Source organism: Vicugna pacos, chromosome 12, assembly GCF_048564905.1.
Source record: "Vicugna pacos chromosome 12, VicPac4, whole genome shotgun sequence".
Taxonomy (NCBI): domain Eukaryota; kingdom Metazoa; phylum Chordata; class Mammalia; order Artiodactyla; family Camelidae; genus Vicugna; species Vicugna pacos.
The window spans coordinates 44,959,837-44,973,581 of record NC_132998.1 but is presented as its reverse complement, the minus strand read 5'-3'; the positions used below and the strand labels follow the sequence as shown (position 1 = coordinate 44,973,581).

At 36.5% G+C, this 13,745-nt stretch overlaps 1 protein-coding gene across 2 annotated transcripts in view; it reads right to left on the bottom strand.

Moving 5' to 3' along the window:
• The window catches only part of PPFIA2 (PTPRF interacting protein alpha 2), a 391,656-nt gene extending 378,947 nt beyond the window's left edge, over positions 1-12,709 (bottom strand). For both annotated transcript variants that reach the window (XM_072973329.1, XM_006197860.4), the window contains exons 1-2: positions 12,457-12,709; positions 8,008-8,258 (exon numbers count right to left, since the gene is read on the bottom strand). In XM_072973329.1, the coding sequence (XP_072829430.1) occupies positions 8,008-8,256 (249 nt within the window). In that variant the 5' untranslated portion in view covers positions 8,257-8,258; positions 12,457-12,709. The remainder of the gene's footprint in view (positions 1-8,007; positions 8,259-12,456) is intronic.
• Positions 12,710-13,745: the final 1,036 nt, after the last annotated feature.

Below are 13,745 nucleotides of genomic sequence, written 5' to 3'. Positions count from 1 at the left end.
TGACCCTTGTAGAATGAGGACCTATGAAGGGGAAATTTGAGAGGAAGATCACAGTGGTATGTGGGTGACCCAGTTGTCATCCATGGTCACAGCTTTCTAAATGGCAAATACACAATCAAGGATCCTCCTGCTAGAGTGTGTTTGTGGCTTTCTCCAAGAACCACTCTGTAGGTTTCTCCCCACTTTTACTTGATTTGCTCTCAGTCTCTTCTCTGGAATCCATCTCCCAATTTGGCACTCATTGTTCACCATTTGGAAACCTGGGCTTCTAACAGTCTACTTACTCTGTGGATTTACACAAAGATAACCCTAAGTAAGCTCCCCTTTTAAGGGTCCCATGTTCTCTTCAAAAGATCACCAACTTTTGTCTTGATATTGGAGGAGCTGCAGCTTACCTGACATGCAGCTCTGGCCTACCACAGAGGCAGGGGCATCTCCAGCCACAACTGTGGCTTTTAGACTTTATCCTCTATATCCTTCAACTTCTGGAGGAAACACACCAAGCTCTCTGAATGTTTTCCCTGAAACTCTTCTCACTTGGTTAAGTTTAACAGGAATCACCCCATGCCTTATATACAGAGTGGTAGATTATGCATAGCAGACCAACAGCTTTCCAAAACAATTCTCTCTTGTAGCTTTACCAACCTTTGTAGAGTCTTAAAATGAAGTTTGAACTAATGCTGGACTTACTAGTTTGATTATATCTTAGCACCTCCTGCAAATAAAGTCTTGTACCTCACTTATTTAGCCTCCCTTCAAACAGAAAGACAGACTCCCATTTTAATATCTGGATGCTTACAGGAAACATTGCCTGGTATAGGGGAGTCAACTATTACTATCATTCATCTTGTATTTATCATTTAACATTTAAAAAGTAGCTAGATGAGGAATTGCCTACAGGAAAAATAAATAGGAGAAAACAGTAAAAAATGACTTAAGACAGTGTGGTGTCATAAAAGTTAAGAGAGTAAAATGTTTTGTTTTGTTTTTTGTTGTGGGAGGTGTTTTTTGAGAAGGGAATAAATCACAGTATCAAATTTTGCAGTGAATTTTAATAAAACAAACCTACCGCATTCATCAATTGGTTACTGGTGACATAATTTGCAGCAGGGAATTAGAGGGAAAGCCAGACTCAGTTGCATAAAAAGTGAAGCAAAAACAAAGAAATTGAGACAGTGAGAACAGACAAGTAGGAAATAAAGGAAAAGAAAACATAAATTATTAGCTAAGTGGAGACGCAGGTCAAGGAACTTTTTTATTGGTATTAGACTTGTCATCATTGTGCTTTTAAAGAATAGACTTGAACATGTAACCAGAGAGAGAGAAGTTGAAGATACTGGAGACAGAAAAAAATAAGCAAAGGTGGAGATGAGAAGGAGGGGATCAAGGACTTAGAGGGAAGCATCAGTAGTCTTAAACAAGAAGGACAATGCTTAAGATTGGAGAACGTAGGTAAATAAATATGACTATGACTATAAGTGTATGGGGTGAAAATATGAGAATTGAAGAACAACATACCTTGTAGCCTAGAAAGGGAATGGTTATGAAGAGTTAAGTACATGGGGATTTCAAGATGAAATAATTAATAACGTATCTTGGCACAGAGATGCCACAGGGTATGAAGAATGAAAGAGGATCACTAATTTTGCAAAATATGTATCCATTGGTGGCATACAGGAGTATATTTTTAGAAGAATGGTAATGATAGAAGCCTGATCATAAGGGTTAAAAAAAGAAAGAGATACAAATAAAGAGAAATAAAGGAATATAAATAGTGGGAAATGAAGGCTGCAGATGAATACCATTTCATTTAGTCAGGGGAAAAATAACTGGAAGAAATAAAAACAGATTAAGAAAAGAATAACTATAATAAGAGGTAGCAAAAGATTCAGCATCTTTCTCTCACAGATACAAGGGCAAAAACAAGGGTGGTGGCATTAGGTTTCATTGAAAAGGAAGGTAATCAATCCAGATGTTTTCTTCTCAGCACAACAGGAAGGGTGTTGTTTGACTGAATCAAGGGACATGTAAGATTGGCCGTAGAGGAAGTGGAGAATTTGGGAAAACCATTTAAGAGAGTGCAGTTAAGATTAAAAAAAAATAAATCAAAGGATTCCAAAATTTAATAAAGATTGCAGAGAGTAAGGATTTTTAGTGCTTTCAATAGTGCAGTTAAAGTTGACTGAGGATAATGATGATAATATCTGTGGTAATAATAACAGCACCAATAGCTGCACTTAACATTTATTGAGCATGTACTATCTGTGAGGCACTGAATTGATCATTTGACATGTTCCAGCTTACTTATTTCTCATAATAATTGTATGAGGCAGGTTCTGTCATTATTTGAAATAATTTCTTTGACCAAGGTTATTGAGCTAGTAAGTAGCAAGCCAAAAAGATACCTAATTAGAGTGTCTCTAGAATAAAAGGGACTTCTGTCACTCTCTGTAAGTTTCACTTAAATATTTTGCATTTTAAATATGAAAATATAAATGTATTCCTCTTCTCCACAGGTAGCCTCTTTTAACTTAATTCCTCATCAATGTGTATACTGACACGTCCCAAGTTTTGAAAAATACCACCTGATTTTTTTTTAATGTTCAGGGTTTCTGAAGCACATACACACTCTTCCTTTCAACTACTCCTAGGGTAGATATTATTCTCTCCTTCCAATTAAGGAAACAGCTTCAAAGAAGTCAAGTTACTTACCAATGATCATTCAGTTAATAAGTGGAAGAATTCCAGTTCAAATTCAGATCTTCCAACTCGAGTCCAAAGTCTTGCCCATTTAGTTCATTATCTAGCTATGTCCATACTTTCTCCTTAACATTCTTCACATTTACATGTCTTTCTTAGTTTCAAGGTTCACAATCCTATTTCAAATTCCCACACCTCACCAGAACTCTTACCTTACCACAGTAAGCTCTACTACATAATAATGACCCAAATGACATTTTTAGCACCTATTTGTGATATATCAATTGCGCTAACGTTATTACCTATGCTTCATCCTTCCCTGTAATTTTGCCATGAAATACTGAGCCCAGCCAAGATCAACCAATCCAGGTCAGCAGAATTACATAAGCCAATCTTTTTGCATGACACTGAGGTTTTGTGTTCTTTGTTACATAGCATTATTTTAGCAACAGATAGCTGAAACATAATATATAATCCATCCTAAATTAAAACGGCAGAATAATATTCCTTTGTTATTACCTTATCATGTTACTAGTTCACTCAAATTTATACTGATTATCCTGTATGTAAACGTCTATCCTTAGCTTTTACCACACATATGAGCAGGCTACATTCTTCCACTGTCACTATACAAAACTTCATTCCTACCCTACAGCCCTTCAAGAAAAACAAATGTTAGTTACGCTCCTTATTTAATTCCTATTTAGTCTTCTTTTTAAACCAGAGACACTGCTAGCTCATCTGTCTCCTTTATGAGAATTAGGAACCCCAAGCCTAGCCTGGAAAGCAGAACATAGGCTGAATTCCAACCCTTCACATGTCCATGGCAGGGTCATGTCTGCACAACTATATGCCTGATGGATACCCTCTAGACGTTTCTAACCTTTTCTTAAAAAATCTCTCTCTCATGTCACTTTCCACATGAAACTTTCTGACGTTAATCTCATGTCAATATTATGGTGCACATACTTTCAGTACTTTAATAATCTTCTGGTTTTGTATTATTTTGGATCCATTTATATATTTTTTCACAGCAATTCTATTTCCTAAGTTCTCTGGGAACCAAAATATGTTGCATCTTTTTCTATCTCCTATACAAACATACATAACCATTTAAATACATGGAAGACCCTCAATGATTGCTAAATAAGGTGCTGAAAAGAAATTTTGAACTTTTAAATCTAATAGCCTTTTGCAATGGAACTTTCATCCTTTCATCTCTCCTTTAAATATTTTTAATAAATATATTAATAATAGGTAAATTTTTGCTCTGTTTTCCAAAATGTTAAAGACTATTTTATTAGTATTCCTAGCAAATTGTTCAAATGCTCATTGACACAAATATATAGAAATTAGTTTATCTTTCGGCATCCTGGATAAAAGAAATGCAAACATTTCCATATTTAATGCTTTATAAATCAATTAGTTTTTACTTATATTATTTTTTAATCATCACAAACTACCCTATGAGGTATTAGTATTAACCACTTTTGTAGCATGGAAATCTGAAGTCCTGACTGAAGCTGATAATGTATGTTAGAAACAGTACAAACTAGATCTTCCTTTTATCAAGCTTTTTGCTCTTTCTACATCAAGATGTATACACATTTAATTTAGTTTTACTTTAAAAGCCCTCACTATGAATCTGGTACTCTCCTGATCCAGAGGGTTATAGATGATTAAGATATGCTCCTCTTCTCAAGGAGTTAATTGTCAAGGGTAGAAAACAGGCACATAAACAGATAATAGAATGAGAAAACAATAAGGGTAAGAAACACAGAGGACATATCTTGGAGGTTCAGAAAAGGCCTTCTAGAATAGATAAAGTCTTGGTGAGAACTGGAAATGAACAAGACAGAGACACTGAGGAAGAACATATGGGCAGAGAGGAAAATACATGAAGGAAAAAGAATGGAATAGCATGAAGTTTGTCAGGACACTGCAAACAGTGTGTCATTATTCAAGCATATAACATGACACATTTACAAAAGTGGAAATGGTAGGACAGAGAACAGAAAAGACATTGACAGCCCAGTGCCAAAGAACAGAAAAGAGTAGAGAGACTTGAAATTTATTTAAAAGGTAAAAACAGTATGGTCCAATGATGAGTGAGTTCAGAGATGAGGAAGGAAGCCTCAGCTGTGAGGACTCCCAGGTGTCTCGGGGAGGAGTTAGAGCAGATTTAGGCAGGGAGTGGGAGGCAGATGAGGACTGAGTTTAGGCATGTTGAACCTGAGATTCTGTGAAATATTAAAACAGATCTATGTGTTAGAAAGGTAGAAAACTGAGTGTGTAACAGAAACACCAGGCCTAGAGATGTGGAATCATGTGGAATTATTAGTACTCTTTTAAGCATAGTTACACTCAATCACATAATGGAAAAATAAAAAATATGACTACAAAATATATGGTTAGGATTGTTAAATTCACTGCTGCATTTGTGCATAAAAACTGGTAGGAGAGAAAGTGACTAAAGCAAAGCACTAAATCATCAACAACTAAAAAATATTGCATAGTAGGCAACTGAAAACATGCTATGTCATAAAGTTTGACTCTAGTCTGAATTCTACCCCATGTTTGCAAAAACAAATTTCATTTTATGTTATTGTAGTTTTCAATTTTACATGCTTTACTTCTGCCTCAAAACTTAAATTATGGGGGTCATTTTCTACTTCCAGGTAAATGTCAAATTCAGTGCTACTAAGTAGTGCAGGTACAGTGCTCATGAAGTATTTAAAAAGATTCAAAGATACCAATGAAAGAAGAATATTCCTCTCTTACTTGCAGAAAACTTATAGCCCTAAAGTTACAGATTAGGTTATTAAATACTTGCTTAAAAAAAAGTGTCAAGACCATCACTAGGTCTTTAAGAACCTATGGATTGCTAGGGGTATTAAATATTTCTAATAAAATATAAACAAATATTGAAAAATGTTAAAGTATTTATGAAAGAGCTATGTTATGAAACTATATCTCTAAATACATAGGCTCATAATCCATAATCTATAATTCCAAAACTTAAACACTCTGAAAACTGACATTTCATTTGTGAGTATGTTGCAAACTTGATTGGTGGCAAAACCAGACCTGTATTAACATGAGACCACTTATATAGTCTTTATGTTTTCCATGCAGTAGGAATATTCATAGAATTCTCTTCAGAAATATGAACATATATAATTATAGGGTGCTGCACAGAATCTGGCTGCAGGAATGTTCTATAATAACAGATTACACACATACAGAAAATCGAGAAAATTCTGAACTCTAAAACACAGTGTTTGGAAGATGCTGTGCACCAGTGTAATTAAAATTTTAAAATTTATATGTATTATAATCTATATTTTCAATGTAACTGAATGCAAGAATGAAAATGTTTCATTTCTGTACTTTTAAGAAGAAATTTACCTACACAATATAATTATGTATGAAAACATTTCTAGTTTTCTCCTTTTCCCCCCAATATCTTATTCTAGTATTTTATTTTTACAACATCCTTATAAATTACTCACCCATTTTCTTACGAATAGAAAAAAAACTCAAATTATTCTTAGAATCACTTTGATAGTGTTAGGATCCCAAATTGACAGCATCAGACTTGAATAAAATATAAAAAGATATCTGTAGGCAGGATACATGTAAAGTCCTACACTTAGGAAAAGAGAGTCAACTTCCAAGAAGAGTGTGGAGAATATGGGGAACACACAATCATTATGTAATTCAATTATAAACTTCAGATGACTGTTGTTAATACATAATAAAAGTGTGTTGAACTTGCCCCCAACAAAATTATGATCCTGGGTTTCTTAATGAAACACTCTGTCTAAAAAGAGAAATGATTGCCCTATTCTGTGCCTGTCACAGAAGGTAATGAGTAGTGGGATTGGTTCCACTTTAACAACAGCATTGACCAACTCAGATAATCTTAGAGGAGAGTAAGCATGACAGTATTCATTCTATGAATATTCTTATGAAAAACAAAGACTGAAATGTCTCACTTAAAAAATATAATCTTGGTGAAGATGTGATAGTTTTCTTCTGAAATGAATCAAAACATTCTTTGTGATTAAACAAATCAGTGTACCAATAGGCTAGAGTTTTACTATTGCATTATTGCATCTCAACGCAAGACAAACAATGAAAATGAAAAGAACTGGGAGAGGAGTAATCTGTATAGAGTTACGGAATTACCTAACAGGGATGTGACAGAGCATTCTAGGTAATCCTTTCAGAATATCTGAGAGTCACAAATATCTCAACATCACACTCACACTGCAAGTCAATAGTACAGCTGGGTTTAGAATTTTATCCACTTTGAGTATGTATTTTCAATACTTATGAAAAGATATTTCCTAGAAGATGTAACTTCATGGAGAGAGGTCAACTGTTCAACTTTTGCTATACTGTCTTTCAAGCAGAGGGCCAATCAAACTTGTATTTAAAAGAAAAATATAGTTTATTGGGAAGTGATTATTAAAAATCTCACTCATATTCTATTCTTTTGCTCATACCCAAAATAAATATAGTTATGCTATTCTTAAATAAGAGAATTGATTTTCATTATTAACTCTGTGTATAAATTAGCTAAAAATCCTTAAAATGTTCTATTTTTGTATAAAATAAAATACTTGACAAAAATATATTAAAAAGATCACTGTTATTTTGTATAATAATATTACTACATGCAACATTACTATTACTATTTAAGTTTATGAGAATAAAACTAAACTTTTGCCTTTTCTCCTATTTCCAAAATATTTAAACAAAAGAAACTGAATGAAATTTTTTTTTCAGAAGAAAGGGTAATACATCAATAAGTTCAAGAATTTTAAGCAGGTGTTAGGCATTTTTAAAGAAAGACAAATAAAAAATATTGGCCAGCACACTTTCAAAAGTACAATCATTTCCAAAGACAGACCACATAACTGAAAATTTAAAACACGTATTTCCAAATGTCGTGATAGTATTTAAAAAGTAAGAAAAAACTACTTAGTCCCCCATTCTGATGATTAAAGGCTGAACAACAGGTAGTTTTCTACCTCCAGCAAAAAACAGTTAAGTTTTCAAGAGAAAGACCAGATAGGAACTCACACTTCGCACCACCCACCACCAAAATACCACAGTTTTGTTTGAGGCAAGGTTTCATGTGAACTAGTTATCTATTCTTAAATTTTTCTTACCAAAATTTGCATATTCTATATGCTAAGGGGAAAAGCAGTTGCAAGAATTGGAATTAAACAAAGCTTATTTAGGTCTTATCTCATTTTCAATTGCAATAGGAAGGACAGATGCTCCCAGGAGGCATACCTGTGGCAGGGCTGAATTGAGCTGTCTCTGGAGCGAATCTCTGTCATAGATGACATCCTGCAGTCTTTGCTGGGCAAGTGAGAGGCTTTCTTGGGTCTCTCGAAGGGTGTCTAGAAGACGATCCCTTTCATCTAGCATATTCACCATCAGTTGCTCAAAATGGGAGTCTGAGTCCGAGCCACTGCTTTGGGACCCCCTTTGGCTCATTGGGGTGTCCTCATTAATCGTGGGCATCACTTCACACATCATTGCTTAAAGAAAGTAAAGGGGAGGGAAGTCTTAGTAAAGAAAAGGTTTCCAATATTGCCACCTGACCCCCAACTCACCAGACTCTTTGTAGTTCATCAGCCTAATTGTCTCTCCTCTACCCACTGCCCCAACTCCAACCATGCTAAAAAATTTGACCTCAATGAAATATGGTTCACTGACTTCCTCCAAATAGTATGCTTTCTCTTTTTATGACAACATACAGATCTCCTGCCTACAAAATATATCTTGATTTCCTCTAGTTCTCAAACTTTTTTTTTCATGATTTATCCAATCTAATTCAATTTATAGTAACATGTTACTACCCTTATTACACCTTTCTTCCCCTGCACCTTTCAAATACCTTATAACTAATACCTCCATCTTACCCTTATTTGTTATTATATTGAACAGCAAGCAGAGTTTGGCATTTAACAGGTAGGAAGTAAATGATGTTTGTATTACTTAAATAATTGAATGAATTAATGTTCATTCTTTCATTTAGAAAATCCACAAATAATTATTAATTTTATAAAATAATCAGCTTTTACTTTTTAATTTTTTCAGCAAGTTATTTACTACTAACTTAAAGCTACTAGACTTTACGACTTCCATTTTATTATTTTTATATGCTTTCTTCCTGAATTCCTACAGTAGTCTATGCAGAGAGGTAAGTGATACTGACTGACTTAGACGTAAGCATTATGAAATAGGCTCAGATACATAAATTTGTTTAGGGTATTGTCCTACTAATTACACTTAATATTCCTTTGTTTCCTGGGTGCTGTATTGTCTGGTTTCCATCCAAACAATATAAACTAACACTCTTTCAAATATTCCATAAAACAGATGCCATAAATTGCATTAGCTAATGTAGTAACTTCACATCCTAGCTGCTAATCAGAAGCAACCAGTCATAAAATAAATGAACTGTTCAGAATATTTTTAAATTGTTTATTTATTTAAAATAGACAACACAGACATAAAGGTGTAACAGTGACTTATTGTGTGGCATTTTGAAAATCAGAAATTATCTCATTTTCTCTCTTCAATCTTATGTTAAAAAAAAATCAAACCCATCTCAATTTCAGTTGTTGTACTGAGTCCAGCAGCTATTAATTAGAGGGCTTGCTTTTGCAGAAGTCTGTTGTGGAGAAAGGCTGGTTTGGCAGGGTTGTTGATCCTGAAGAATTCTTTGGTTTTATAATGCAAGGTCAATTCATTTTTCTTTCTGCATATTTCTGTCCTTGGGGAAAATATTTCTCGTGATATTTTCAAATAAAATGCCAAGACTTAACAGCTCAATAGTTAATTACTTTTTTCTGATTCTTCATATAAATTGGGTTATTGAGGAGAAAAATTCAATTATCTGTAAATTATTTGGTCAGGGCCAACTGAAAACTAGGAGAAACTTTTGAAAAGGCAAAGAAAGGTATGTTGTGACTGGTAGTCTATACAAAAAATAATAATAATAATAATGTGGAGGTAAATTATAGGACAATTGAAGATAATGCTTTGAATTATCAAAGCATCATTCAAAACACTGGGCTACCCAAAGGCAAGAACTTGACTTGTTCAATTTCTTATTCCCCCTAAAGTAAAGCGCAGAGCAGATATATAGGATGCATTTAAACACACACACACTCACATTCATACATTTGCTATTAATGCTAACCACTTAATGAATGAAAATACACTTTTTGTATCTTTTTCATTTTGAATTTCATTCAAATGATATATCGCAAAGAAGGGGAAAAAAAGAGACTATTTTCTAACTGCTACAAATTTTCTTTGCATTAATTAAAAAAGAACTAGAAACAAAAAAAATATTCCAACACATTTGAATATTTAAAGCAATTAGTTCACATGCCATGCATGAAATCCACACACTGAACAGCTGTGTCATTCTGAGAAATCATGATCAGGAGCCAATGTGTTTCTTCTTGACATTTAAAGTTAAAACAAAATACTGAGGGAGGAAATGGTAGCACTGTGACAGTCTGTGCCAAAACACTTATAAGGTTTAAACTTAAGATCACTTAAACATTCTTAAAACTATATTTTAAATCATATCCTCCCTGAAAGAAAGCTATCAGCCCATCTCTACTCTGAATTACTTACAACAACTTTAAATTCCAAGGAAAAATATAACTGCACTGATTACCTAAGCTACAGTTTTCTTCTGAATATACTACCCTAATTCTAACAAACGTTTGTCATCACCGTGGGACATTAGACATTTCCAAACTTTAGCCTCTTAGATCAGTATAAAAGCTGGTCTTTGATTTAGTTAGTTGAAAGATGCTGTGATGAGAAGCAGCTAAGGGATTTAGAAGGTCTACTAAATCTACACCAGAAGAACTTGATTCAATTCTACTCCTAAGGCATGTGAACCAGGGCAAGTCACTTCACATCTCTAAACTTCAATTTTCTCTTCTGTAAAGAGGAATAATAATCCAGGCATTTTTTTTAAAACAAGCCTATTGTAAGCTTCCAATAGGATACCTGACTGAGAACACAAAGTAAAATTATAAACAGCTATTACAAATTCAAGTATGTATCATAAAATTATCAACATTCATCTCTGCAGAAAGTCTATTTTACCTTTATGATTCATGCTGCTTCCATGCCTAAACGTTTAATTCCAGCGGGTACTATAAACTTCTAAAATTCAATTGAAAAAAATCAAACTATGCAAAAGTTACTTAGGAAATAAGATGAATATATGCTTCATTTTCCTCACAGTCAACTCAAATGAGTAAATCTAAAATCTTTTCGCCAAAATTAAAAGGAAAGAAATCTGTCTGTGAAAAATAAGGCCACTTTAAAGAGCTAACTTAGTTTCTTGCTAAAGTACTGAGATTCCGTCTAATATAAATTACAAAATAGTTGTATATTTCTTAAAATATAGTATAACTTTTTTCTTAAGTGCACATTTTGGGTATTAAAAGCAATTAATAATCTGTATTCAATGTAAGAGTTAAACACCCTCTTATAGAATGGATGACATCTGAAGCAACTTGCATAGTCCAGAAGGCTGTAGTCATTCAATCTCAAGTCTAGTTCATTCTCGTATACTACTTTTAACTTTAGAATCATTTTCAATATTAAAAACTGCATAGATCACATGATTCTTGAAAAACAAGAAAAGGCATACATTTACAATTTGCTTTGATAATTTCCTTTTCCTCATCCTCTCCCCAAAGCCAATTGATTTGAGTTACACTCCTCTAGATGTTAATGCACTGTTTATTAAATTACTGAAGGTTCAAGGTCTAGTTAAAGCAATTGTTTATTTTATTGTGAAAAGAAAAAAAATAATAAACTTAGTTGGTTTAATTATCTCAGTGCTTAAATTGAGCTTCAAGAATTTTATACCAGGAAAACCAACTCCTTTATTCTTAACACATAACCTTGACTGTCTTCTAAATCTCTCAGATTTCAAAATAAAAGTTTTGAATGTCCCCTGAAGTCATTACCCAAGGGCTTTCAAGATCCAATATGTTTCTTAGCAATATGTGCTGTTCAAACAGTACCTATTCAGATATGACAGTGTAATAAAAGGCTTTTTTTCTGTCAATGAATCACTTTATTCAAACAAATCATTAGGATTTGGATCCTGCTAGAGACAAAGATGCAGTTATTCTCTGTAGTTAGTTTCTTCCGCAAAGATTTAGTGTTAAGAATTGACCTATCTCCACCTCAGTTAACCCACAAGGAGTAATTCGGTGAAAGAAATTCTAGCCATTGTCTGATTACATTACATGAATATTCCTCCTCCTATTTAACTCTTTGAGGTCCCCTGTCCTCAGGAAGTATTATTATCACCTCTAATGGAAGCATTTTGCACTTTCTTTACCCCAGTGCATTTACAGATGGCCGAAGAGCCAGCTCACCCCACAGGGCTGGACAGTTCTCTCTCAGCCACACCCCCCCACCACCACCCTGAAGAAGTTGACTTCATAATTTCCACACCAAAATTCTTCATCCTGCCCAGTAGGAGAGAACCAAGTGGGGAGAAGGTAGAGAAATAGGAGAAGGGAGAGGATGAGGGTGGAAAGCAAAAGGTACAAACAGTAATTGACAAGGAGGGAATTTGCATCTCATCTTCCCTGGGGGCGGGGTGGGGCCGGGGGAAGGGGGAGGGGGTAGGAAAAAATAAATCGGATGGGAAACCGTGTAACTCAAATACAGTTTCTGTACCTAATGTCTGTAATTTCGGATTCTGCTTCTTCAATTGATCAATGACAACCGCAGTCTCCGGCTTGACGAGAGGGGAGGCTCACACCCGGCACTCCTGGACCACTTCCCTAGCAACGGGAGGAGAAAGGCAGCTTAGACACTCGCTTGCCCGGGCGTCCTCCCGGAACGTGCCCCGGCTGGGTGGCGTGGCAGAAACTCGGCATCTTCCCGCGGCCCCGTCAGCAGCCAAAAGGAGAAGCGTCCATCGGAAAAATGGCATATTACAAATTTTGCTTTGGGAAGCAGAGCTCGGTTCAGACCATTGTCAAAGGGAGGAGAGGGGGAGGCGGCTCTTAAAGCAGCAGCGGCCCGATTGCCGGAGCAGCCGCAGCTCTCCGCGTGCAGCTGGAGACCTGGGGCGGGGAGCTGGGAAGTGGGGACTGGATTTGACTTGTAGAAACTTAACCAAGCGGCGCTGCTCCCCCTCCGCGTCCTGGCCACCAGAGGCTGTACCCCCGAATGTGAGCTTTAGGAAAAAGCTTGAGGAGTATCTGGAAGGGAATTTCTCCAGCAGTCCTCCACCCGGAGCTCCTCCAGAGTTTATGGCTACCGCCGGGAGTTGCAAAGCGAAAGGGAAGCGAGTCCCCAGGGATGGGAGAAGCAGGACAGGTCCCCTCCTGGCCCCCTGCCTAGTTACAAGCTAGGGTGTCTCGTTTAACTTCAAAGAGGTGCTTCTTCCCCAGAAAGGCAAGCAGTCACCCCTCCCCACCCCCCTCCACCCAGTTTCTGCTCCCAGCCTCTTTGTAAGCCTCTTTGCTGGCATCAGTTGGCGGGGAGAACCAACCTGCGGGACGCCGGTGCGGATGCTATAGCATCTTCTCTCCTCACTTGCCTCGTGCTGTTGCTACTGCTGCTCCTCCTCCTCCGTCTCTCCCCCCTCCTCCTCCTCCTTGGCAGCCGCCACCTCCTCTTCCTCTGAAAGGAGGGCTTCCCCTGGAAGCTGCTGCAGTGGTTTCCACCGGCCCTTAAATAAATTCTGAAGTAATCACGTCTTTGCTCTCCTCCTCACGCACACGCGCTCGCGGATACACACGACTCCCCCAAAGCCGCTCCCGGGCTGCTGAGACTCGCGCTGGTCCCAGTGCCCCCGGCGAAGGCAGGGCTGGGGTTGGGCAGGTGTGGGAAGAGGGTACGCTCTTCCTTGCCTGGGCTTCCCACAAACAATGGTCTCTATAGGAAGGCGTGTGTTGACCCGCACTGCTGGGGACCGGAACAGGCTTGGGCATCTTCAGGCTCTCTGGCCTTCCGTG